Here is a 23,841-nt window from a genome sequence, read left to right as displayed (position 1 = left end):
TAGAGCAGTTACCCATAATGCAGCCAAGCCTTTGACTTCAGGCGTCAAACCACTGATGCACTGCGCTGGTGACTAAACTGCAGCTGCCTGTTTCTGCACACGGTCAGAGTTTTGTTGGTCATAGTTCAAAGGCACTTTTACACAAATGTTCTTTGAGTCTGAGCACCGACTTTGTACTTTTCCCCCTTCGTAATTTCTGTAGATGTGCTCGTGGTGACATGCAGCACAACGAGAGGCTTGTGTTCATCACAGCTGTGGCTGTTATAGTGGGCTGCTGAAGAAGAGAGAGAGAGAGAGAGAGAGACAGAGAGAGAGAGAGAGAGACATTATTGAATAAGCCACTCCTAAATCCCTAAACTGTTTCAGGGAGGATCTTCATTTTATCCTCTGCTTGAACCTTAAGCAGAGTGATCAGTCCTGGTGTGGATGGACAGGCGTGTTGGGGCCTGAGGCCCCTCTCTGCCCTCTGTAACCACTAAGCCCGCATCACTGTGCATACAACATAGTCCATTATTCTACCTAATATGTTGTTGTTGTTGTGGCAAAGTCCACAGCAGAAGAATAGTAGCCTCTCAGTTCATGTTATGGCTATGATAAGCCAAAGAACAGACAATGACACAACCGGCAGGATTAGCTACGGTACACCTGGACTATGTGGTCGGTAAACAATGTGGCTGAAACTGGACACAAACTCACTGGGGCCAGAGAGCAGGATGTGTTTGTCTCAGTCGTTCTTGGCATTTGGGTCACACTTTATCTGGACGGTCCCTCATAGATGATCTACAGACGCCAAACCTCTTCTAGTGACACTCAGTTGATAATCAACAACATTAAGGTTAGAGTTAGGTTTAGGAATAGGTGCAGGTTTGGCCTTGAGGTTAGGGTTAAGGTTAAGTTTAGGCTTAGGGACAGATTTAATACAACCTTTCACACACAACTTCAGGTTCTGTTACACTGAATAGATATTTAGTATTAGTTTAAGACAGACTGGCTGTAGTGGACCATCCACATAGTGTTATCGGCCTACAGGCCAAATGGGCGTTTAAAGGACCCGCATCTTATGTTTTCTTGTACACTCTTAAAAAGGATGGTTCTGCAAGGGTTCTTTGGTAAAGAAAGGTTCTATAAAGAACCAATCAACACTCAAAGAACCCTTTGCATGATTAAAGGGTTCTTTGCATCATGTAAGGGTTCTTTAGAATGTCTTATAGATGGTTCCATATAGAACCTATTTGAAAAAGGGTTCTATATAGCACCCAAAAGGGTTCTTCTGTTGTCATGATGTCAAGTTTGAACCCTTTCATGATGTAAGGAGCCCTTTAAATATGTGAAGTGTTCTTTGAGTGTTCATGGTTCTTTAAAGAACCTCTTTCTTTACCAAAGAACCCTTTAAACACCTTTTTTAAAAGCGTAGTTTATTGTTTTGACCCCCTGAAGCTCATCAACAACATTGGAGTGGTTTTAAATAACAAAAACAATCACCAATTTCCAACGTCTCTTTATCCCTCGTTATTAAACTGGCAGTTTTTGTTACTGTACCTTTAAGACTGTATGTATGTACTGTGTGTAATGACCTCTATTCTGATTGGTTGCCTTTAATCAAAAATAAGACCAGACTGAAACACTCCTTATAACTTCAGTGTAAATGGGTAGAGCTAAACTGCTATAGGTTTAATAAGTGGATGTATGTAAATGTGACATCACAAAAGCAATGAATTCAAAACAGGCTCTTTTTGCAATGATTCCATATATGAAGGGTCACGTAAACACCATATTGCAATCTAGAAATCCGATGAAGAAATCTGATGCTGAGAGCTGGATTTTAGCTCAGTAATCGGATCAGCACATGGGAACTCTTACTCTGATTTCTTTCGGCTTTCTCAGTCTGCGCATGTGCGAAAACAGACCAGAACCAAGCCAGCAGCGTTAGGGTGCCTACACACTAGACAAGGCAAAGATGGAACGGGAGACGCAGATCTTGTCCGTCTAGAAGGCGTGTATATGGCTGGAGCGGGGCGGAGTTTGATCAGTTCAAAATCAAGCGGGAAACAAAACATTTGGCCCAGAAAGAAAGAAATTTGGGCCATCGAAATTTTGGTGACGCCCATGTACAGAGATGCCTAACAGCCACGGAGACAAAGAAGTCATAGATAACAGGAGAAGAGTACATAGTGTCTCTGCTGTCCTCACTCTTGGATTTTCATCTATTTTCTGCCTGCACGTTTCTATTGGTTGATGTGAGTTCTGAGGCCTGATGATGCGTCTGGTCTCTGCATAAAGACTCGCTTCTATTCCGACAGAGCTGATGCAGCGTCTTACCTCAGCCTCTAATGTGCAGGCATCCAAAAAACCCTTTCGGATCAACAGTAAAACACTGAAGCACTACATGCTTGACGAAATGAAGGATTTAAATATTCTTCATCCTCTACCTGATGTATGTTCATATTTTCAAGTGGTGCCATGTTTTTTTTGTTAATCTGTGTCATGAAGTTTTACATTCCGTTTATGTCACGTCTTCTTCTGTGAGATTACTGCCTAACTCATGCAAACCCAGAGTTTCCCCGTTATCTGATTACTCAGATGCATATAAACGCATTGATCAGATTACTGGCAAAATCTGATTTCCTGCAGTTATCGGATTATTAATTGCGTGTAAACGCGCTCAGTGTAATAGACAATAACGTGCTGAAAATTTGTGTGCATACAAACAAATTTAAAGCGTTTGCACCCCAGACATGATGGTGCACGGCACTTAGCTTGAACTATCAATATTCATACAGCCAGAACAAAAACAGTTTATGTGCCCGTCCTGTAAGCGTAGTCCTTCCCTGACTGTTAGCAGTGTTGAGTGATACTTTTTTGATCCCACAATGGGGAAATTCCACCTCCGCATTTAACCCATCCGTGAAATGAAACACCACATACACACTAGTGAACACACACACACTAGGGGGCAGTGAGCACACTTGCCCGGAGCGGTGGGCTTACGGTCACAGGGCCAGATCCCTAACCTCCAGCCCACGACTGCCCCGACTGCCCCGTTAGTGCTGGAGTCTGCACTTTATCATTATTAAACCTATTGTGTAACTATTAGCAGGGAACTTTATAACCACCCTGGATTTTGTGGTCTCTGTATTGATTCGCCTGTATTATTAAAGTGGCTGTAGAACTGACTCGGGCCACAGAGGTGCTGGGGCTCCTCTCACTTTCACTCACTGCTGCTTCTTCCCATCAGTTTTTTGAACTGCTTTTATCAAACCAAAACACTTGAATCATGTCAAGACAAGATCTCCTCAGCCTTCTGTGCTCTCTGCCTGTTTGCTCTTTATCATTATCATGTCGTGTGCTGTGCTCTGCGTGTCTGCAAGCTCACAAACAAACAGTAGGAGATGGTTTTCAGATGGTCCACTGCTGCACATGACAGCTGAGCGTGCGTTTGTGTCTACTGCTTCTTCTTTGTGTTGTTTTTGTTTTTAAATCTGATGTCAGTGACGCTTTTGAAAGCCTCGGAACCCACAGATGGTGAAGATCTACACCAGTTCACTTAGCTGGCCACTGTTTCTTTTTTGTCGTATGTGTGAGTCTTTGGAGAGTTTTAAATCATCATTTTTACTGTTTTATCTCCCAGTGAAATTGTACATTCATGGAAAGAATGAATGTGTTTATGTTGCTTTATAATGCTTGTGTTGCTTTTTGGTATCAAGGCTCCTTGAAGTACACACACACAATACTGTGCATGTATGTATATATCATTGTTGTCGGAAGAAAACCTTATATCTCCATTTTTGATGTTTTTCAGTTTTTGACATAATTTGAAATTACATGTTACCCTTTACACTGTATGTAAATTTCATGAAGAATGGACTAGAAGAAATTACCTGAAATGATTTAGAAAAAAAAAAAAAGTCCATTGACTTACATTAAAAGTAAAGTAGGTATATATATATATATATATATATATATGTGGCCTGAACAACTAAATATAATATCTAAGTTTTCTGAGTATAGTGTGTCCACCCTTACCTTTATTACAGCCTCCACATTCTTTTCAGGAGACTCGCTTTCATCTCTTCACTTACATGATACAAAAAATCCCAAACACACTCAGTGATGTTGAGGTCTGGACTCTGGATTCTGGGCTTCTCAGTCCATTTATCTGAGAGCACCAGAGAGCTTCTTTGCTTGATTTCCTTTGCTCAGTAAGGGCAGTGAGGGGATGTGATCGAACATTGGTACGTCGCGCACGCTTTCACAAGCCAATTAGTGTCAAGCCAGCGACATTTATTACAAAATCTAGCTTAAACATGGGCACTTGTAACTTGTACCAGCCACTCATGTAACATTCTTACATTGGCAAAACATTAAACTGACCAATCTCTGAAATCTTACTTTACATGCTCGCTGCAAGTAATCCGATCTAAAATTGTGCATGCACAGAGAATCACTTAGCGTAGACGTTACCATGACAACAAGCATCTCATGAGCCCAGTCAGAGTGAGATGAGCAGCAGTGAGCAGTGCTTGTGTTTGTAATGCTTTAAAATGACGTCAGGCTCCGGAAAACGTCCTTCACATGTCCTTATTAAAGAAGGCCGAGAGCAAGACGTCGTGTTCCGACAAACATAAGATGGACGTCCGTCCCACCGCCGTCTTTTAAAGATCGTCTCCTCTGCAGACCAGTTTCTGCTCCACCATGTTGACTGATTTGACTGATTATTTACAGGATTACTCATTTAATTATATACTAATTGTATTCTGAGTGGCCTCAATCGGACGAGTCTGTTCTGAACGAGGTGCATACATGGACGCATTCTATTCCAAATGAGCTATTAATAACAGATTATCAGGCCGCATATAAACATGGCTACTGTGAGAGAAAACATGGGAGAGTAACATAATACTGGAATCAGCAAGCAATGTTATTATGTTGGGGCAGTCGTGGGCTGGAGGTCAGGGAACCAGCCCTGTGACCAGAAGGTCGCTGGTTAAATCCCCAGAGCCGACAGTCCATGACTGAGGTGTCCTTGAGCAAGACACCTAACCCCCAACTGCTCCCCGGGCGCTGTGGATAGGGCTGCCCACCGCTCCGGGCAAGTGTGCTCACTGCCCCCTAGTGTGTGTGTTCACTAGTGTGTATGTGGTGTTTCACTTCACTGATGGGTTAAATGCGGAGGGGAAATTTCACCGTTGTGAGACTAATAAGGGTCATTTAATTTAATGACCAAATGATGATGAAAGATTTCCACAGAATACATATTATAGTGTCTTTTATCGTTTATCACTCATTGTTTTCATTGTTTTATCTAAGTTTTTTTTTTGTATGGCAGTTGGTGCTACTGAATGTGCTGCAGTTATGCTTCATAATTTTCTACCCAAAATTCTTTATTTTCCAGTTCCACAGGGCAGTCAGTCATGGCTGTTTTGTGCTGGTGCTGGCTTAATGCCACGAATGGTTGAAATGAAAGTGGTTATTTTTAAATGGTTTTTCCTTTGGAATATACCGGGTGGAGACGTCTGGTGCCTGAAGGAAATGACATCCCGTGCACCACATGCACTCACTCGCTCCCTCGCTCGCTCACTCACTCACTCGCTCGCTCGCTCGCTCACTCACTCACTCACTCGCTCACTCACTCAATCGCTCACTCGCTCACTCACTCACTCGCTCACTCACTCGCTCACTCACTCGCTCGCTCGCTCGCTCACTCACTCACTCACTCACTCAATCACTCACTCGCTCGCTCACTCACTCACTCACTCACTCAATCACTCACTCGCTCCCTCGCTCGCTCACTCACTCACTCACTCACTCACTCACTCAATCACTCACTCGCTCACTCACTCACTCACTCACTCACTCAATCACTCACTCGCTCCCTCGCTCGCTCACTCACTCACTCACTCACTCGCTCACTCACTCACTCAATCACTCACTCGCTCACTCACTCGCTCGCTCACTCACTCACTCACTCACTCAATCACTCACTCGCTCACTCACTCACTCACTCACTCACTCACTCAATCACTCACTCGCTCCCTCGCTCGCTCACTCACTCACTCACTCACTCACTCACTCACTCAATCACTCACTCGCTCCCTCGCTCGCTCACTCGCTCACTCACTCACTCACTCACTCAATCACTCACTCGCTCACTCACTCACTCACTCACTCACTCAATCACTCACTCGCTCCCTCGCTCGCTCACTCACTCAATCACTCACTCGCTCCCTCGCTCGCTCACTCACTCACTCGCTCGCTCGCTCGCTCACTCACTCGCTCGCTCACTCACTCACTCGCTCACTCACTCGCTCACTCACTCACTCACTCACTCACTCGCTCACTCGCTCACTCACTCACTCACTCACTCACTCAATCACTCACTCGCTCCCTCGCTCGCTCACTCACTCACTCACTCGCTCGCTCGCTCACTCACTCACTCACTCACTCACTCAATCGCTCACTCACTCACTCACTCGCTCGCTCGCTCACTCACTCGCTCGCTCACTCACTCACTCACTCACTCGCTCACTCGCTCACTCACTCACTCACTCACTCACTCAATCACTCACTCGCTCCCTCGCTCGCTCACTCACTCACTCACTCGCTCGCTCGCTCACTCACTCACTCACTCACTCACTCAATCGCTCACTCACTCACTCACTCGCTCGCTCGCTCGCTCGCTCACTCACTCGCTCGCTCACTCACTCACTCGCTCGCTCACTCACTCACTCACTCGCTCACTCGCTCACTCGCTCACTCACTCACTCACTCACTCGCTCACTCGCTCACTCGCTCACTCACTCACTCACTCACTCACTCAATCACTCACTCGCTCCCTCGCTCGCTCACTCACTCACTCACTCGCTCGCTCGCTCACTCACTCACTCACTCACTCACTCAATCGCTCACTCACTCACTCACTCGCTCACTCACTCACTCACTCGCTCGCTCGCTCACTCACTCACTCACTCACTCACTCACTCACTCGCTCACTCGCTCACTCACTCACTCACTCACTCACTCAATCACTCACTCGCTCCCTCGCTCGCTCACTCACTCACTCACTCGCTCGCTCGCTCACTCACTCACTCACTCACTCACTCAATCGCTCACTCACTCACTCACTCGCTCGCTCGCTCGCTCACTCACTCGCTCGCTCACTCACTCACTCAATCACTCGCTCGCTCGCTCACTCACTCACTCAATCACTCACTCGCTCACTCACTCACTCACTCACTCACTCAGAGTATCTTTAAAAACCTTTCATATCCCTGTTTAGTCAGCTTAGAACAACTACTGCGAGGTATGTTACAGGCAGTTATCACAGGACTGTGCAAAAGTCAGAGACCACCTTTCATTTATTTAACGAACTTGTTCATTTTTTAATGTCGCGAAAAAATGCAGTAAACATTTTTAACAGAATATTACACAGAAGCCACAACAATGAAAGGTAATGTACATTTATTCATTTATAATATATTCATAGTTTGTTCTCTTGATAGTAATAATTTGTTCATAATTAGTTACGACAGTTCTTGACACTAGACTTGCTTTCAGTTTTTGAGGCATAATTTTCCTCACCTCTAAAGTTCAGTCTTAGAAGTTGGTTGATGTTGAGGTCTGGACTCTGGGGCGGTCAGTCCATCGTCCAGCTTCTTTGTTTGATGTGTCCGTCTCCTTTTCTCAGTGAGGTTCTTCTTGATCAGCTACACGTCCTTTCAGACCCACAGCGCTGAGTGGTCTTCTCACAGTGGAAGGATGGACAGAAACACCTGTGGATGTTTTCAGATCTGAAGCAGCTTGATCTTCTCCTCTCTCTCAGGGATCAAAGCTTTGAGTGCTGTTTATCTGATGGGGGCAGTTTTGGTGTCGGCCAGGTCTTCCAGGTGGCTATTAGGAGGAACATTTTCTCAGTATCCCTTTTTTTATCTTTACATAATTTTTGAACTCTAGTCTTAGAAACTTGTGCATTTTCTTTCACCTTCCTTGTGCAAGTTTATTGTCATATTTTAACCTCCACAGAAGTTTCTCCTGATCAATAACTTGAATACATGAATGATAAAGTAATGGAAATGAAGAGATATGACTGAAATATAAAGAAATGTAGGGAAATGGTCTCTGTGTTTACACAGTACTGTATTTCATTTGACACTAACTGATTCCCACTCCATGCCACACTTGTGTTTGAAAGCTTTAAGTGCTGTTTATCTGATGGGGCAGTTTTGGTGTATACCAGGTCTTCCAAGTGGTTGTTAGGAGCCACATTTTCTCTGCAGCTTTTAATCATTTGTTGAACTTTGGTGTTGTCAAGTCTTATTTTCTTTTGACTTTGTCTGGCAGATGGATCATTTTACATATAATCTCCTTACAAATACAGCGCTGTGTGAAAGTTTTAGGCATCTAAGCAAATTTTGAAACAGTTTAGCTCAGCAGTGAGTTTATTACAATATACATTAGAATAAAATCATATTCATAATTCAGATGAACAGAAAAACAATAAAAAGTAACAAGAATTTCTCGGGTCCATGTTTTTCCTTGACATGGAAATGGTTAAACAAACACACTAACATCCAAAAAATTACCATTTATTGTATATATATATATATATATATATATATATATATATATACACACACACACACACACACACACACACTGTAATCATTATTAATTAATATTCTATAGATTTTGTTTATTCAAATATTAACACTTTTCTCAGCAAATAAACACAAACTACACAAATAAATAGATTTTGAAAGTGTATCTTGGGTGCCTAAGACTTTCTCACAGCACTGTATCTTCGTTATGAGAATAGCTCGCACTTAATGACTGTTTTGACTGAAATTAATGAAGAGTAGTCTCTGATTTTTGCACACTATCGCAGATGTGAAGTGAAATAAACACATTATGAGAAGACCTGGATGGGGTGCACTGATCCGCTGATCGCTGTAAACACAAAAACAGCTATTCTTTTCCTGGGAGTAAATATTTACGCAAACGTCTGTGCGTAGGGCAGTTTACGAGAGAGAGAGAGGCTTGTGAAAAGCACGAAATGAATAGAGTCAGAAACCACAATGCCTGTTTATGTGGAAGGAGCGGAAAGACTGGGGCAGTCATTGTGTCTGCTCGCGTGTGTGTATATACTTTGTGCATGTGTGTGTGTGTGTGAGGGTGTGTAAAGTGGGCAGAATGGGCTCGTCTGAAGGAGCGGCACTGCGGGCAGCTCTGGGGTCTGCCCTCCTGCTTTCTCCTCCAAGGGGGAAAGACTTGGACTGAAGCCCACGGAGAGAGCCGTGAGTCCAGCCTCTGGCTTTCTAACCCAAACCTCCTCCAGGATCCAGCCAGGTTATATCAGACCGGCTGCAGGAGCGTTCTGGGATGGCTCTGGGGTTTCTCTGTGGGGTCGAGGACTTCCTGGCCTCTGGGAGTCAGTTAGTGTGGACCGTGGCTGAGCAGGTGCTAAGAAGATGCTACAATGAAGGTCTTATGCCGTGTAGAAGGTTCCTTCAGACACTGTGCCGTATAGGAGACGTCTTTCAGGTATGACACAGAGGAGCGGAAGAGGTCAGATAGCAGCACCTTGTGATGTAAAACTAATTATTACTGCGTATCTTCTCAGTTTTGTATGTAATGTCTGTGTAAAGATTGTTTTTTATTCTAAATTCCTTGCAATAGCTTGTGTTAATATGTTATGGAATTTACTGAGTGACTGAGTACTAGTTGGAGAATGTTTGGTCAGATCTTTGGTTCTGCTATCAGTTCTAATAGAGTGGGTCTTGCATGGTGAGGTCTGGTTGGCTTTGACTGGAGAAAGTGGAGCTGCCTGCTTTGTGGGTTTTCAACGTTTTTGGCCTTAAGGGACAGGTTTGTCCATCAAATTTACACATCATTCCACTTAGTCCAGATGTAGTGGATCGATCGAGACATGTCTGGAGACCAAAACTGGCTTCTTGCTTTTAGAACTGGAACTAATGTTGCTAACAAACACTACAACTCAATAGTCACCCAAATAGCCCAAATGGTTTCTGTAAAAATACATCAGAAAAGCTTCATTCAGCCCATTCAGACTCCATCCAGGTGTTCAGGAAGGTTACAACCCATTTGATTTCTTCACTAGAAAGCCAAATTAGGAGCTTATATTTTTGGTACACAATATCATTCTTGTTGTATGAAGTCGTCCTTGTGGTGTCTTCTATCTGTATTTCATCCATCTATGGTTCTTTACTACATATTTCGAGAAAAAGTTTGATAAAAGTTTAATAAGCCGTTATGGTTGCTCTTGATCTATTGCTCCTCTTGTTCACCGTCTTCTATGATATTTTTTGTCGTTCACATATCCCAAAGGAATCTGAGCTGTGAAATTAGAGAAGAGAAAACGAACATATAAAGCTATAGCTTTAAATAGTTATTAGTGTTTGTTGGTTAGTTAAGCCAGCAGCTCAGAAAACTGACCAAACAAACTACCAACTTCATATAAACTCATATTTAACCATCCAATAAACTCTTTTGTTTTATTTTCTTGACCACTGATCTGAAATATGTGGTTTAGAAGGTTTAAAAATGATCACGTCATGCATAATCTGCATTTTGACTGGCTTCAGGACACTGAAGGTTGCAGGACACTTCACATTATGCAACCCAAAGCCAGTTTTGCTTCATGCAACTGTAAATTCGGCCTAAAACGCAACTAGGGATCAATTTCGCTCACAGTCTACGCCTAATAGTTCATTTTGCCTGCAACAGGTCACTTTAACCAAACTAAATCATCAAGCTGAAACTTCAAAAGATGTCTTTGGTCTTTGGGTTGACCAAAGGGGTGGGAACAAATGTGGACCACTCACAGCCTGCAATTCCCCTCTGATCCTTAAGATGTGCTTGAACTTGAAGGTTGTTCATGGACCAGATGGAAATAGCTGTCAATTGCGTGCGCCGATGAACTTTTATGAACTCAGCTCTACGCCAGAATCATGAAATGAGTAAGTCTGGTTCAGACAATCTTAAGAGAGTAAACAATTAATCTGTTCCAAATGTTTTTACCAAAGTTATTTTGAAACCTAAGTTTGTTTCCGTCTTTTTTTATAGAACATATTTCTTGCAGGGAGAATGAAATGCATAAGCCTATTTCCCTTAGCTTAGTTAAAGAAAGGGAGAACAATCCCAATGTTTTTGTCATGAAATGTTATTTATATTTCTTTATTAACACGTTTTACTGCCTAGTAAAGCACTGTCTTCTTGTCCTCACTGTTTTGACAGTGGGATCATATTTATATGTGCAGACAATCGTCTCTCCAGACTTTGGCATCAGACCTTTATAGTAGTTTCCGTGGCTGGTAGGTCTGAGTCATTACAACTGTGTTTTGTTCATTCCATGACGCCTCCAGTGGAGACTCTGTGTGTATTTAGTGTTGGGTTGGAGCAGAAATAGCTGGCATTTTTAAACATCACAAGGATTTAAGATTTTCAGGTCAGTGCAGACGCGTCAGTGTGATTATAAGAGTAAATCAGAAGAGCGCCTCAGAGCTGTTTAAGGGTTTTTTGTGGTATGTGTAGCTAACTATAGAGAGAAACCCGAGTTTTAGGGTGGGGGCACTGGTGAGGGGGCTTTGTTTGAAGTTCGTAGCACTGAGAATGGGCTTCAGGGGCCGTTGACCCCTGTGTCATGACCAGTGCACATCACATGACCCCTCCCCTTTTTCCTCCTACACTCTCTTTCCCACACACACACACTTAAAAGCAGTGGACTGTCTGGCTGTGCTCATCAAAAAAAGGAAATTCTTCTTTAGTTTATGCAGAATGTTCTTTATAAAAACTCAGCTGTCTCTCGCTGATCCCAACTGAACTTACCCCATTAATTACAGGTGGAGCTATTTTCATTTGGCTTTACTATTCAGATGTAATTACATGACTGCACACGTAATTAGGGCAATAAATTACATATTCAGTTTGCATTCTGTTCTGGCAGGTTTGAATCTGCACTGCTGACTTTTTAGATTTTAAGACTTGTTTTGATGTCAAACTTTGACATAAACATGTCAAAAAATGTAAAGGATATTTTTTCTTTCCACAAAAAACAGACGTAACAATAACGTTTCATCAAATTCAAATCAGATTAAGATATCGCCTGTTTTACTTACAAACACTTTGATTTGAAAGAGTAGAATATGCGCTTTTCTCTGCCTCAACAAAAAATCTAATCAACTTTATTTGTAGCGCTTTTACAGCTGATGTTGTCACAAAGCAGCTTCACAGAATTGCAGTAAAGACAAAGTTTTAACAAGACTGTAAAACCCCCAGGTGAGCAAGCGAGGGGCGACAGTGGCCAGGAGAACCTCCCTCAGAGCTGAGGAAGAAACCTTGGGAGGAACCAAGGCTCACCAGGGGGGACCCGTCCTCCTCTGGTCAAACTACCTACAGAGTTATTATACTACTAATATTAATAGCAGTAATATTAGTAGTAGGAATAGCTGGGAGTCTATGAGAACATCAGTGTAGGGTGGGCAGCTGGTCCAAGGCAGGTGGCGGTAGCTGGGCGTGGGCAGCTGGTCTGAAGTGGGTAATAGTTAATCGCTAGGTTTGAATTGAGTTGCTAATATAAATGAATTGGAAACTACAACGACATTATATGTAAGTCATGAAACTGTAAAGTGCAGTTTAACCTTTTAAATGGCCAAAGTTTTATTACACACCTCTATAACCTGAGAATAGCTCGGCCAGTTTGCATTGAAGTCCCTGTAGTTACTGAACAGTAAGGCTTAGTCTGTACCGACTGGGATTTTAAGGGCTTAAATGGGAAATCTGCTGTTTTCTTCAAAATTCGGTCAATGAGATGTTAACAACGTTCTTTAGACTGGTTTGATGTGAAATTGTTTATTGTAAAGAAAATTAGCACCTCAAAGTGCTTTACAGTGGTGGTGATAGGAACCAGGGATCATAGTATCTACAACAAAAATATAGCCACTTTATTTACTATCAAAACCAGCGGTGAACCTGCACGTCTTCTGAGTTTTATATGTAATGTTGATGGTTGTAAAATAGTGTAAAATCTGAAAAAATAAATTTCCTGTGGGGACTTTTTTGCTTTAGAGTACAAGCAGGTACTTCGCTACCATGTTTATAGGCTAAATCCTTTACAAAAGCTATGATAAAAGAGTGTTTGAGGTGTCAGGCAGTGAATTCATAACCATTTCCATTGTGATCACTTTCTGTGAGGGAGCTTTTAGAGGAATTAAACTCTGGGGATGCCTGGTTCCTATCGCCACACTGTGAATAATTCTGACTCCAGAATAGAGCATTTCACATCAAACCACCGGGATGAGGATCAGTACCTCCAAATCCGAGGCCATGGTTCTCAGGTGGGAAAGGGTGGAGAGCCCTCTCTGGGTCGGGGATGAGCTCTTGCCTCAAGTGGAGGAGTTCAAGTATCTCGGGGTCTTGTTCACGAGTGATGGTACAAGGGAGCGGGAGATTGACAGGTGGATTGGTGCTGGGTCAGCAGTGATGCGGGCTCTTTACCGGTCTGTTGTGGTAAAGAAAGAGCTGAGTCATAAGGCAAGGCTCTCGATTTACCGGTCGATCTACGTTCCCACCCTCACCTATGGTCATGAGCTTTGGGTAATGACCGAAAGAACGAGATCGCGAATACAAGCGGCCGAAATGAGTTTCCTCCGCAGGGTGTCTGGACTCTCCCTTAGAGATAGGGTGAGAAGTTCGGTCATCCAGGAGGGACTCGGAGTAGAGCCGCTGCTTCTTCACGTCGAGAGGAGCCAGTTGAGGTGGTTCAGGCATCTGGTTAAGATGCCTCCTGGACGCCTCCCTCGGGAGGTGTCACAGGCAAGTCCACCCAGGAGGAGACCCCGGGGAAGACCCAGGACATGCTGGCGTGACTATATCGCCCAGCTGGCCTGGGATCGGCTCTGAATCCCCCCCGGAGAGCTGGTGGAAGTGGCTGGGGAAAGGGAGGTCTGGGCCTCATTGCTTAGGATGCTGCCCCGCGACCCGAACCCCGGAGAAGCGGAAGATGATGGATGGATGGATGGATGGATGGATGGATGGATGGATGGATGGATGGATGGATGGATGGATAGATGGACATCAAACCACTCTGACTTTACATTTTAAACATTTTGTTCTGCAAAACATTTATTTAATTTAATAAAAAATAAATTTAATTCCCATTAAAGTTCTAAACCATCACTAATTATTGCAAATTGTCACCACATGCAACAACACTGAGGACAGAACTATCATGCATATTCTTCTGAATCTCAGAAAGTCATTTGTTTTTGACTACTCTATGCACGTCTTGGTCAGTGGGCAACAATTGGATGCACTGCTCTCTGTACTCAATGTGACACAGTGGTCAGTTATGATGCAAAGGCCACTCTGAGCCAGGCAGAGCCATGACTGACAGGCAGCAGCACAACGAGGTGGCTGTGATGAATGAATGCATACGAACCAGTGAAGACACGCATCAGTGAAGGTTAAGAGTGGGGGGTGGATGAACACAATAGATGGGGGCAGGGTGGCGGGACCACACTGAGCTGAAATAGTGCTGATGCTGTCAGGGAAGACCTAAAGAACATTGTCTCTGGTCTTCTGGTCAAGGTAAAGGCTCTCTGAGAAGACTTCTTTGGTTTGTTATGTTGAACGGCCACTAACTGAAAGCATCATTACTTGCACTGGGCAACACAAAACGGTAAAAGTGCCAATATCGATAAAGATTCGTGCTCAAATAAATAAAATTTAATTTACTCTGTTTGATTTGTTTACTTGTGTTGCACTGAGGTTTGCACATTTGTGTAGGTAAATCTGGTCGACCAGCTGAGACAACTTTGCTTCTTTAGTTTTGAACAGGCTAACGTTGCTAACAAACACTGCAACTCAATAGTCACCAAATAGCTCAAATGGTTTCGGTAAAAATACATCACCAAAACTTCTTCACATCCAGGTCTTTACTCCACTAGTGCAGCTCCTATTTCATTCTCACTGAAAAGTCATGATTCTGTTTGAATTTATGTTTTTGCACAATTTAAAATACATAAAAATAAACAAAGATAACATAATATATAGTGCAGGCAAAGGGAAAAAACCTAATAGGCTTATATAAAGCCTCCACCTAAATAATACAACAATTTCACAATATTATAGAAAATATAAAACAATATACAAAACATAATAACGAAATAAACGCCAAATGACAAAAATGTTGGCATAAAGCATTAAACAAAAACGCAAATGTGTAAGCATATGTGTGCATTGTGTGTGTACACAAGGGCCTCTATCAGTACATATATATATATATATATATATATATATATATATATATATATGAAGTTAATAGTGCGTTTAAATATGAAATTATGAAATTTAATATGCCCATATTAAGTCCTGTGCAATAGCAATAATGCATATATCACAATAAAACATAAATACACAGACAACAGTACATAGAGAAACACAACTACAGTATGGTCTTTTAAACACTGGTAATGTTTTAAAGAAGAACAATCTTTTGCCAGATGGAAAAATATTAATACTACCATTTTCTAATTGATGTTTATCCTTTGGGCTATGTTTGATACTGTACCTTTAAGACTGATATATGTAAATGAGCTATGCTTTGATTGGCCGTCCTGCAATCTGCCTCATTCAAGATACAAGACTGCACAGAAACACTCCTAATAACTTCAGTGTGAATGGGTGGAGCTAAACAGCTAAACAGCTCTATGCTGAATAGCTGGAAGTAAACGCAAATGAGCTGGCTTTAGTGACATCACAAAAACAATGCGCTCAGAAGGGGCTGTTTTGCAGTTAATTTCCATATTCAGGCTGTATGGACTGGGGAGTGAAATGAACAATGTTTACATACCATATCAAACTCTTATTTTACAAAAGAGAAGACAAATTCTTTTCCATAATATGGGCCCTTTAAGGATCAAGCAGAAGAAATCAGAACTAAGTCAAAGTGATTTGAGAGTTAATAATACAAATATGTGCTGTTGTGTTTTGTCATATGTTTTGATGTTGTTTGGTCATTATAATGCAGCTTCGAGAAATCTTGGCTCATTTAAGTCCTTTAAAAGGTTACTATAGTGACTAATCCCTGCTTAGACAATGGAGCCTGTGTAATTAACAGTGGTGATAATTCTGCCTATTAAAAAGGATTAAGGACAATACTGTGTGTTTTTAGGGGCTGAGCTCATCTGTATTGTCTGTATTTTTGAGCTTGGAATTGCTTAAAAATGATAAAATGATGTGAAATTAGTTCGTTTCAATGTTTCAGTAGCAAAACAAATAGTGTTTACCTAAACATCCCTGATCATTAAGATAGTTTGAGCTAATCCCTTTACTTGTCAGTGCCCACAGAGACTGTGCTCATTAAGGTTAATTAATATGTTATCAGTGCAGATGCAGTTTGCAGGTGGTGAAAAGAGATAATTCACACACACACACACACACACACACACACACACACACACACACACACACACACACACACACACACACACATCTTCTAAGCCGCTTATCCTTCTGGGTCACAGGGAGTGCTGGAGCCTATCCCAGCGGTCATCGGATACACCGTGGACAGGTAGAGATAATTCAGTGCTAATTCATTAATCAAGAGTGCTCTCATAGTTTCTATCTATTGATCCGTTCTGCTCAATATGTTTTTCATTTAATTAATTTAATGAACCAAGTTCAAGTCAGAACTTGAGGCATTTCAACCAAGTGCTTGTATTGATTATGCTATAAGCTAAAAGCAGTATGAGAAGTGATGAGACAGACTGATAAATGAAGCTCTTAAGGGACGGAGTAAGGCGTCTTTGCAAAACAAGCACTAAATCAACACAGGGGATAATTAAAGCATTGTTGTGGTGTCCGTGCAGAGAGAACAATGTGTCCTCACAAAGTCAAGTTTACATCAGTTCAGTGTTTCTTTCAGCTCCTGTCGTGGCCGTGCGTCATCCTCTCTGTGTGTACGTGCATTTTTCTCACACCCTCATGTTGCTTTGCTAAGAATCACGCAGAGAAAATTCACCTTGGCTGCAGCGCCGTTTTCCAGACATCTCTAATGAGCACGTTCAGCTTCGTATTGATGTTCTCAAAGAGCTTCTGTAGACTAGAGTTGTCCCGGGAATGCTGGGGTCTTGGATTTAATTCAGTAAGGTCCAGTTAGAGAAAATTTCCTCAAGTGAAGGTCCAGAACGTCATAACATCTAACTTGCATCATGATTCAGTGCCATATCCTGTTTACTGAAGTAGCCTAGTAGGAATATCAGCATCTTATAGAGGCGACAAATGAATGCCAAATCAAATAATGTAAAATTCAGTGATATTTCAACTTCATTTATTACCAGTTTTCTCTTTTTAGATCACGTCATGTGGAAGAACTTCCCTCTGACTCACTTTCTTCTCTGACTGCTGTGTCTCTCCTCGTCCCTCCCCTGTGTGGTGTCACTCACTCGAGTCTCAGAGCTCATCGTAATGCACAGATCTGGCTCCCGGGCCATGTCGCTGTGGTCTTTAGCTCCGCTGTAGACTTCTTCCTCTCCCAAATGCAGACAGCTTTCAAGGGGAACGTTAAAACTGTTCCACCGAAAGCGGAAAAGCACCAACTTTAAGGCATGAACTGCCTTTAGTGTCACTGCCATGTTAATCAACAGCCGTTCATTTGCATAGCACTTTTTACAATGGGTGTCACAAAGCAGCTTTACAGAAATACAGTTGAGCAAGCAGAGGGCCAAGGAAAGAGAAAGAATCCTTGAGAGGATCCACGGTTTCCCAGTGGTTGTTAAGGTGTTGCTAAGCCATTACTGTGGTATCCCAGGGAATTTCTTGTCACTATGGTATAGCAGGTGGTTGTTAGGTGGTTGTTATGGTATCCCAAGTGGTTCCTTGGGTGTTTCTGTGTGATTACTGAGGTATTCCAGGTGGTTAGTAGTTGCTGTGCTATGATATCTAAAACACCCCTGATAGCAAGAGGACAGTGGGCAAGTGTTGGAGCTCTGAAGGCAAAGCTGGCGATCCACTGTAGTTTTGCTCAGTGTTTTCTGGGCGGCCCACCAGTTGTTAAGCAGAACATTAGTCAAAGTTTATTTATTGTTCCTACCTTCCTTTCTTTAGTTATGCTTTGTAAATTAATTTAGTAACTAATAATACAGCACAGTGTCAGCAACAACATGTTCTGTAAAATCGTTTAATATTAGGCCTTGTCCAGATTTTCTCTCTCTCAGTTGTTCGTAATATTTCTCTTTGTCTCTGTTTATTTATTTATTTTTTTTAATAAAAGGCTTTGTTCATTCAAACTCTGTTTGAGGAGATTAAAAACTAGTTAGAGCTTGTATGCAGGACAGGAATCTGGGTGGTCCGAGGGTGGACCAGCAGTTTCATACAGTCGGCGGCGTGTCGACCTTCTCAAGCCAGCAGACCAATGTGTGCTCGCTATCTAGGACATATTAGAGAATAATGCGGCAAAATGTTCAAGCATTTTTGTGCCGTCTTCTGCTTTATTCACATTCTGCTGCATACTGGGACATGATTTTAAGGCATTCATTCTAAAGGACTCACCACTATCAATCACACCAATGGATCCACAATCCAATTTACCTACAAACTAGATCTTTAGCTGGACAAAAATGGACAAGGTCACTCCTAAAATGCCCTCACGTTATTATGTTAACTGCGCTTACAAGACTTTTATAGCCAGAAGTTCTGCCTGGTTCGTTTCTAGAGGTCACAGCAGCGTTTACAGGGGGGTGAACTGCTGACCATGCAGCCAATAACAATAACACTCAATGCCATCCCACTTTCAAAAGACACGCTGTCTGTTTTATGCCATGATAATGTCAGTGCCTGTCTGTTTCTTTCTCTCAGATGACGGAGGGCCGGCAGTGCCAGGTGCTTCTACTGGATGACAGACAGCTGGAACTCTTGGTCCAGGTAAGAGTTTAATATCTAATATCTAAATCTTGTCCAAGGCAAGTGGCGGTAGCTGGGGCATGGACAGCTGGTCTGAAGCGGGTGCTGCCTTTAAGGCTACGTTTACATTTGGACAGTTACCTTGGTGGACAAGTGCTTCTTTTTTCTGACAGCATATATTTATAAGATTGTCCACATTTTAAAAGGTAGCATTTGTAACAGGTAAAACATTTGTATTATTAATAATATAAATATCTAGAGTGAAAACGTTTTTTAGGTGTTTTTTTGTGGTTTTTTACAACAAATACAGGAGTAAGAATAATATTTAATAACATACAGTACAAAAGTTTGAACATTCCTGGTCAAATTACTTTAAAAAATGTGCCATAATCTTTGCGGAGTCTGCATTTTGTGTTTTTTCCCCAAATATGCTAGAAACAAAGCAAATAAACAGTAATTGTGCATTAAAATGTGCAGCAGTGTGTTCCTCTGTAGAGGATGTTTTAACTTACTTTCATTTAGAATGATCTTCTGAAACCTCTGGAATCTTCTGGATTTGTTGCTGGGCTACTGCTATGGTATCCCAGGTGGTTGCTAACGTGTATAGAAGATTTGTGACTACGCTCTCAGAAAAAAAAGGTAGTGAACTGTCACTGGGGTGGGACCCTCAAGGCTCCATCTCAGTACCTTCAGTCAGGGAACAGAACTGAACCATAATCCACTGAAATGATCTGTTCTAAGCTGGACTGACTCCACACGCCCCGCCTCGCCTCCAGGCTTTTACTCTACTGCTCTGTTTTAAAACATTCGGTTATGAAAAGGAACAAATACCAACTTTTCACCTGGAGGAACTGATTTAAGCTCCACAATCAGACCTTAGAACCACTGCTGGAGCTTTGAGGGAACATCTACACTGTTTGTACCTTGATGAATAAAAAATGTGCCAGAACAGAACCTTCGCATCTAAATCTGTATGTTATGACTGTGTAGAGCAGTGTGAGAGATCTCACTCAGTGCGCTGCTAGTGAACGCCTTAATGTTTCTCTTTCCTCCAGCCAAAGCTGTTGTCTCGAGATCTACTGGACCTGGTCTCTTCCCATTTTAACCTGAAGGAGAAAGAGTATTTTGGCATTTCTTTCACGGATGAGGTGTAAGTGTGTTTATCGTATGTGCTGAGGTTAATTTGCTGGAAATGAACACATTCCTGTTGATATTTTATTATCTGACATGCATTATGAGCTGTCATAGACTTTGTACTGAAATAAATAAGCACTAATGTGTTTGGATCAAAGCCTAGATTCTTTTATTTATTACACTTATTGTCTCCATGAACCGTTGTCTTGACTGTAATTATGTTTGGTCTGTCACAAAACATGTTGACATCAGGACTCAGGGGCAACATTAACGTTCCAAATGACATGAAGGCAGTTGATTAATGAATTTAATTAACCAATCTGAATAAATGAGCATGTCAGCAGAGTTAATTAGCGATTAGCAAAGGTAAAGAAAAATAATACGAAAGTCGTTGCAGATGATTGAATGTAATAGTCTATGCAGTTTATGCAGTGAACTCTTTTCTCTCACTAGTGGTCAGACTAACTGGCTCCAGCTGAACCGAAGAGTCCTGGAGCACGACTTCTCCAAAAAGCCTGGACCGCTCGAGCTCAAATTCCAAGTGAGGTGAGAGGACACTACCATTTAGAAAGTCTGTAGTTAGAGTTTTCAATAATTTAGAGTTAATTTTATTGCAGATAAATGAATAAACTGTGTGTGTGTATATATATATATATATGTGTGTGTGTGTGTGTGTGTGTATACACACTCACCGGCCACTTTATTAGGTACACCTTGCTAGTAAAAAGGTTGGACCCCCTTTTTCCTTCAGAACTGTCTTAATTCTTCATGGCAGACTTTCAACAAGGTGTTGGAAACGTTCCTCAGAGATTCTGGTTGGTTATTTGAGTTCCTGTTGTCTTTCTATCATCTGGAACCAGTCTGCCCGTTCTCCTCTGACCTCTCACACCAACAAGGCATTTTCGTCCACACAACTGACCGCTCACTGGATATTTCCTCTTTTTCGGACCGTTCTCTGTAAACCCTAGAGATGGTTGAGCGTGAAAATCCCAGCAGATCAGCAGTTTCTGAAATACTCAGACCAGCCCGTCTGGCACCAACAACCACGCCACGTTCAAAGCCCCTTAAATCCCCTTTCTCCCCCGTTCTGATGCTCGGTCTGCACTTCAGCAAGTCGTCTTGACCACCTCTACATGCCTAAATGCAGTGAGTTGCAGCCGTGTGATTGGCTGATTAGCTATTTGTGTTAACAAGCAACTGAACAGGTGTACCTAATAAAGTGGCCTATCTTGTGTGTCTGCTACTGGCTGCTAAATTTCCTTCGGGATCAATAAAATATCTATCTATCTATCTATCTATCTATCTATCTATCTATCTATCTATCTATCTATCTATCTATCTATATGAAAAGCTATATAAGATCAAGAATAAAATTATAATGCCAAAAACTTGACAAACATTTTTCTAAATAAAGAATTACAGTATATTACAGTGGATTGCAGATAATTGCAGTACATTATTATATTATTCATATCTCAATTTGACATGTTCAATACAATTTCTAAAAATAATGTTTAGCCTCTAGTTTATAAAATTTAATTGATTGATTTTTGACAGTAGTGTAGATGCGACCATGCTGCTCTCACCGTGCAGTTCTGTCCAGTAGAGGGCGCAGTTGCACCAACATTCAGTGGTTAGAAAGAAGTGTTTTCTGTAGTTTATTTGGACGACTAAGAAGATTGACAGGTAGCTGTTTTTAGTTGTACTTAATGCTTACATTAAGCATGGAGGTCCAGTGTGCTCCTTAAAGGGGAATTCCACCATAATTAAATGTTTAAAATGTAAACCAGGCTGAACTGTTCACAGTGGTGGTGATAGGAACCAGACGCCTCACAGAAAGACGTTAAATCAAGTGAAGTGAATCTCCAAAATGGAAACTTTACACTAGAAGGAGAAAACGTGCTTTTGATTTAAGTCAATGGAACCAGAATTGTTAATCAGAATAATTTCGGCTGTTTCTTCTGGTCCGATCATCAGGAACAGCAGGCATTTTCAAATTATAACAACAAAAGTGGAGATGCAAGGTTTTGTCCCGACAGCAGCGATATAAAACTTGTATACATGAGATGTGTACAGTATATGGTTCCTATCACCACCACTCTGAATGACTGTTTATATCTCAGCAATTGAAATATTCAATTATACAGACGTTTTGAGAATTCCGAGTGATTTAATCTTAATCTGCTTTATAATATAGAATGACCTCATGCTCTCTGACAGGTTTTACATCGAGAGTATCACATTTCTGAAAGACACAGCGACGGTGGAGCTGTTCTACCGGAACGCAAAGTCTTCTGTCTATGATGTAAGTGTCCATGAATATCCATTTGTTCAGAAAACGCTGTATTTCTCTTTGATTGTCGTTGGTAATTCTTGTTATGACACTTGTGTAGTTTCACTCTCGGGACAAAAATGGAAAGACTGGGCAAAAAATGTACAGATCTCCTCTTCAAATGAAGTCATTCGGCCAAGTCGTGCAGGCAGCGAGGAACAGAGGCTTATGACCACCAATTTGCATTGTGGAAACTGCATGAAGAGATCATTTGACCCTGTGTGTGTTCATTTTTATACAAAACAGTGTCGTAAACCACACAAACAGGTCTTTTTGAGCTTACTTAACAACTCTGAGCGGTTGGAGGTAATGGTGTGATGATTCAGGCCTGCCGTAATGCTAATTATTGGCTATTACTTGCTTTTTCTAATGTAGTTCCGGTCAAAAATAAAGGAGCGGAATTAGGACAGCAAATAAAATTTGGCTGAAGGACCAAATTCAGGTTTAGGAGGAAATTAAACACTTTAGATTTTTCACTCAACTACCACTTCAAATGGCTGCAGTACCTCTCACTGTCTTCAGAGCGCAGTAGGCCTGTAGGTCTTTTATCTGATGGGCGTTTACGGGCAGCAGGCGCAGCGTGAAGCTGTTTGGGCCTGTTGGCAGCCGTTCAGCTCCTCCCCACCTTAAGAGCCGTTACTCCACTGACTCAGCTGCGGGGCTACACGCTCAGTCCACGTCAGGCGTCTGCCAGTAGAAAGCATTTACTCCAGATTTGCTCTAAGACCTTCAGTAATTTTAAACTTCTTTCGGCTGCTTGTTCTACTGCCAGCAGCCTCATTGTTTCTGGCTACACAATGCCAGCATTCAGACGTCTGTACAAAGTATCTACTGATTCTGTAATCCTCCAGAAATATCACTTGACTCACTGGATTTTGTTATTGTAAAGTGTGCCAGTGTAACAGAGGGGGGGCAGCGGGGGGCGTAAATTGAATAAAAGGTGTCCACTGGTCTGAGACCAGAGACAGACAGTGGATGGCTGTCTGCTGGACTATATAGCAATGTTGGACTGGGTTTGTGTTAATGAAGAGGAGGGCAATGCCAAGAACCCGAGGCCAGCAGCCCAGTCTCAGTCTCTCTCTTTCTGTCTGTCCCTTTCGCTCCCACTCACTCTTTTTCTCCAAACAGTTTGCTTTCCTATTTTCTTGGGGTATTTCCATTGCATTCTGCATTGCTGTAGCTAAACAACTCTATGGCTCCTGCTGTAGGATGTGGACAGAATGTATTGCTGGGTCATTCTACAGAAACGTGTCCCTGGCGTTCAAGATACACACATTTTTTACATTTTCACATAAAACAACAAGTTATTTTGACAATTATACTTTCTTCAGTCGTCAATTTAGCAATATTGTTTTTTAAATCAGTCATCTAGAATTCCAAGCACCACAGAAGAGCTCGTCCCCGCGGCCATGTGTGAAGGCTGAGGCCGTGTTTTGAAGAAAAAAACAAATTCTGCCATT

General features: G+C 42.0%; 1 protein-coding gene across 1 annotated transcript in view; it reads left to right on the top strand.

Annotated features, from left to right (window-relative positions):
- The first annotated feature begins 9,131 nt into the window (after positions 1-9,131).
- The window catches only part of frmd4ba (FERM domain containing 4Ba), a 58,903-nt gene continuing 44,193 nt past the window's right edge, over positions 9,132-23,841 (top strand). The window contains exons 1-5 of the mRNA XM_017691918.2: positions 9,132-9,537; positions 18,871-18,936; positions 19,971-20,065; positions 20,503-20,595; positions 22,270-22,354. Coding sequence (XP_017547407.2) covers positions 9,376-9,537; positions 18,871-18,936; positions 19,971-20,065; positions 20,503-20,595; positions 22,270-22,354 — 501 coding nt within the window. The 5' untranslated portion in view covers positions 9,132-9,375. The remainder of the gene's footprint in view (positions 9,538-18,870; positions 18,937-19,970; positions 20,066-20,502; positions 20,596-22,269; positions 22,355-23,841) is intronic.

The sequence above is a fragment of the Pygocentrus nattereri genome, chromosome 26 (assembly GCF_015220715.1).
Source record: "Pygocentrus nattereri isolate fPygNat1 chromosome 26, fPygNat1.pri, whole genome shotgun sequence".
Lineage (NCBI taxonomy): Eukaryota > Metazoa > Chordata > Actinopteri > Characiformes > Serrasalmidae > Pygocentrus > Pygocentrus nattereri.
The sequence above is the reverse complement of the archived record's forward strand: the minus strand, read 5'-3'. Positions and strand labels throughout refer to the sequence as shown.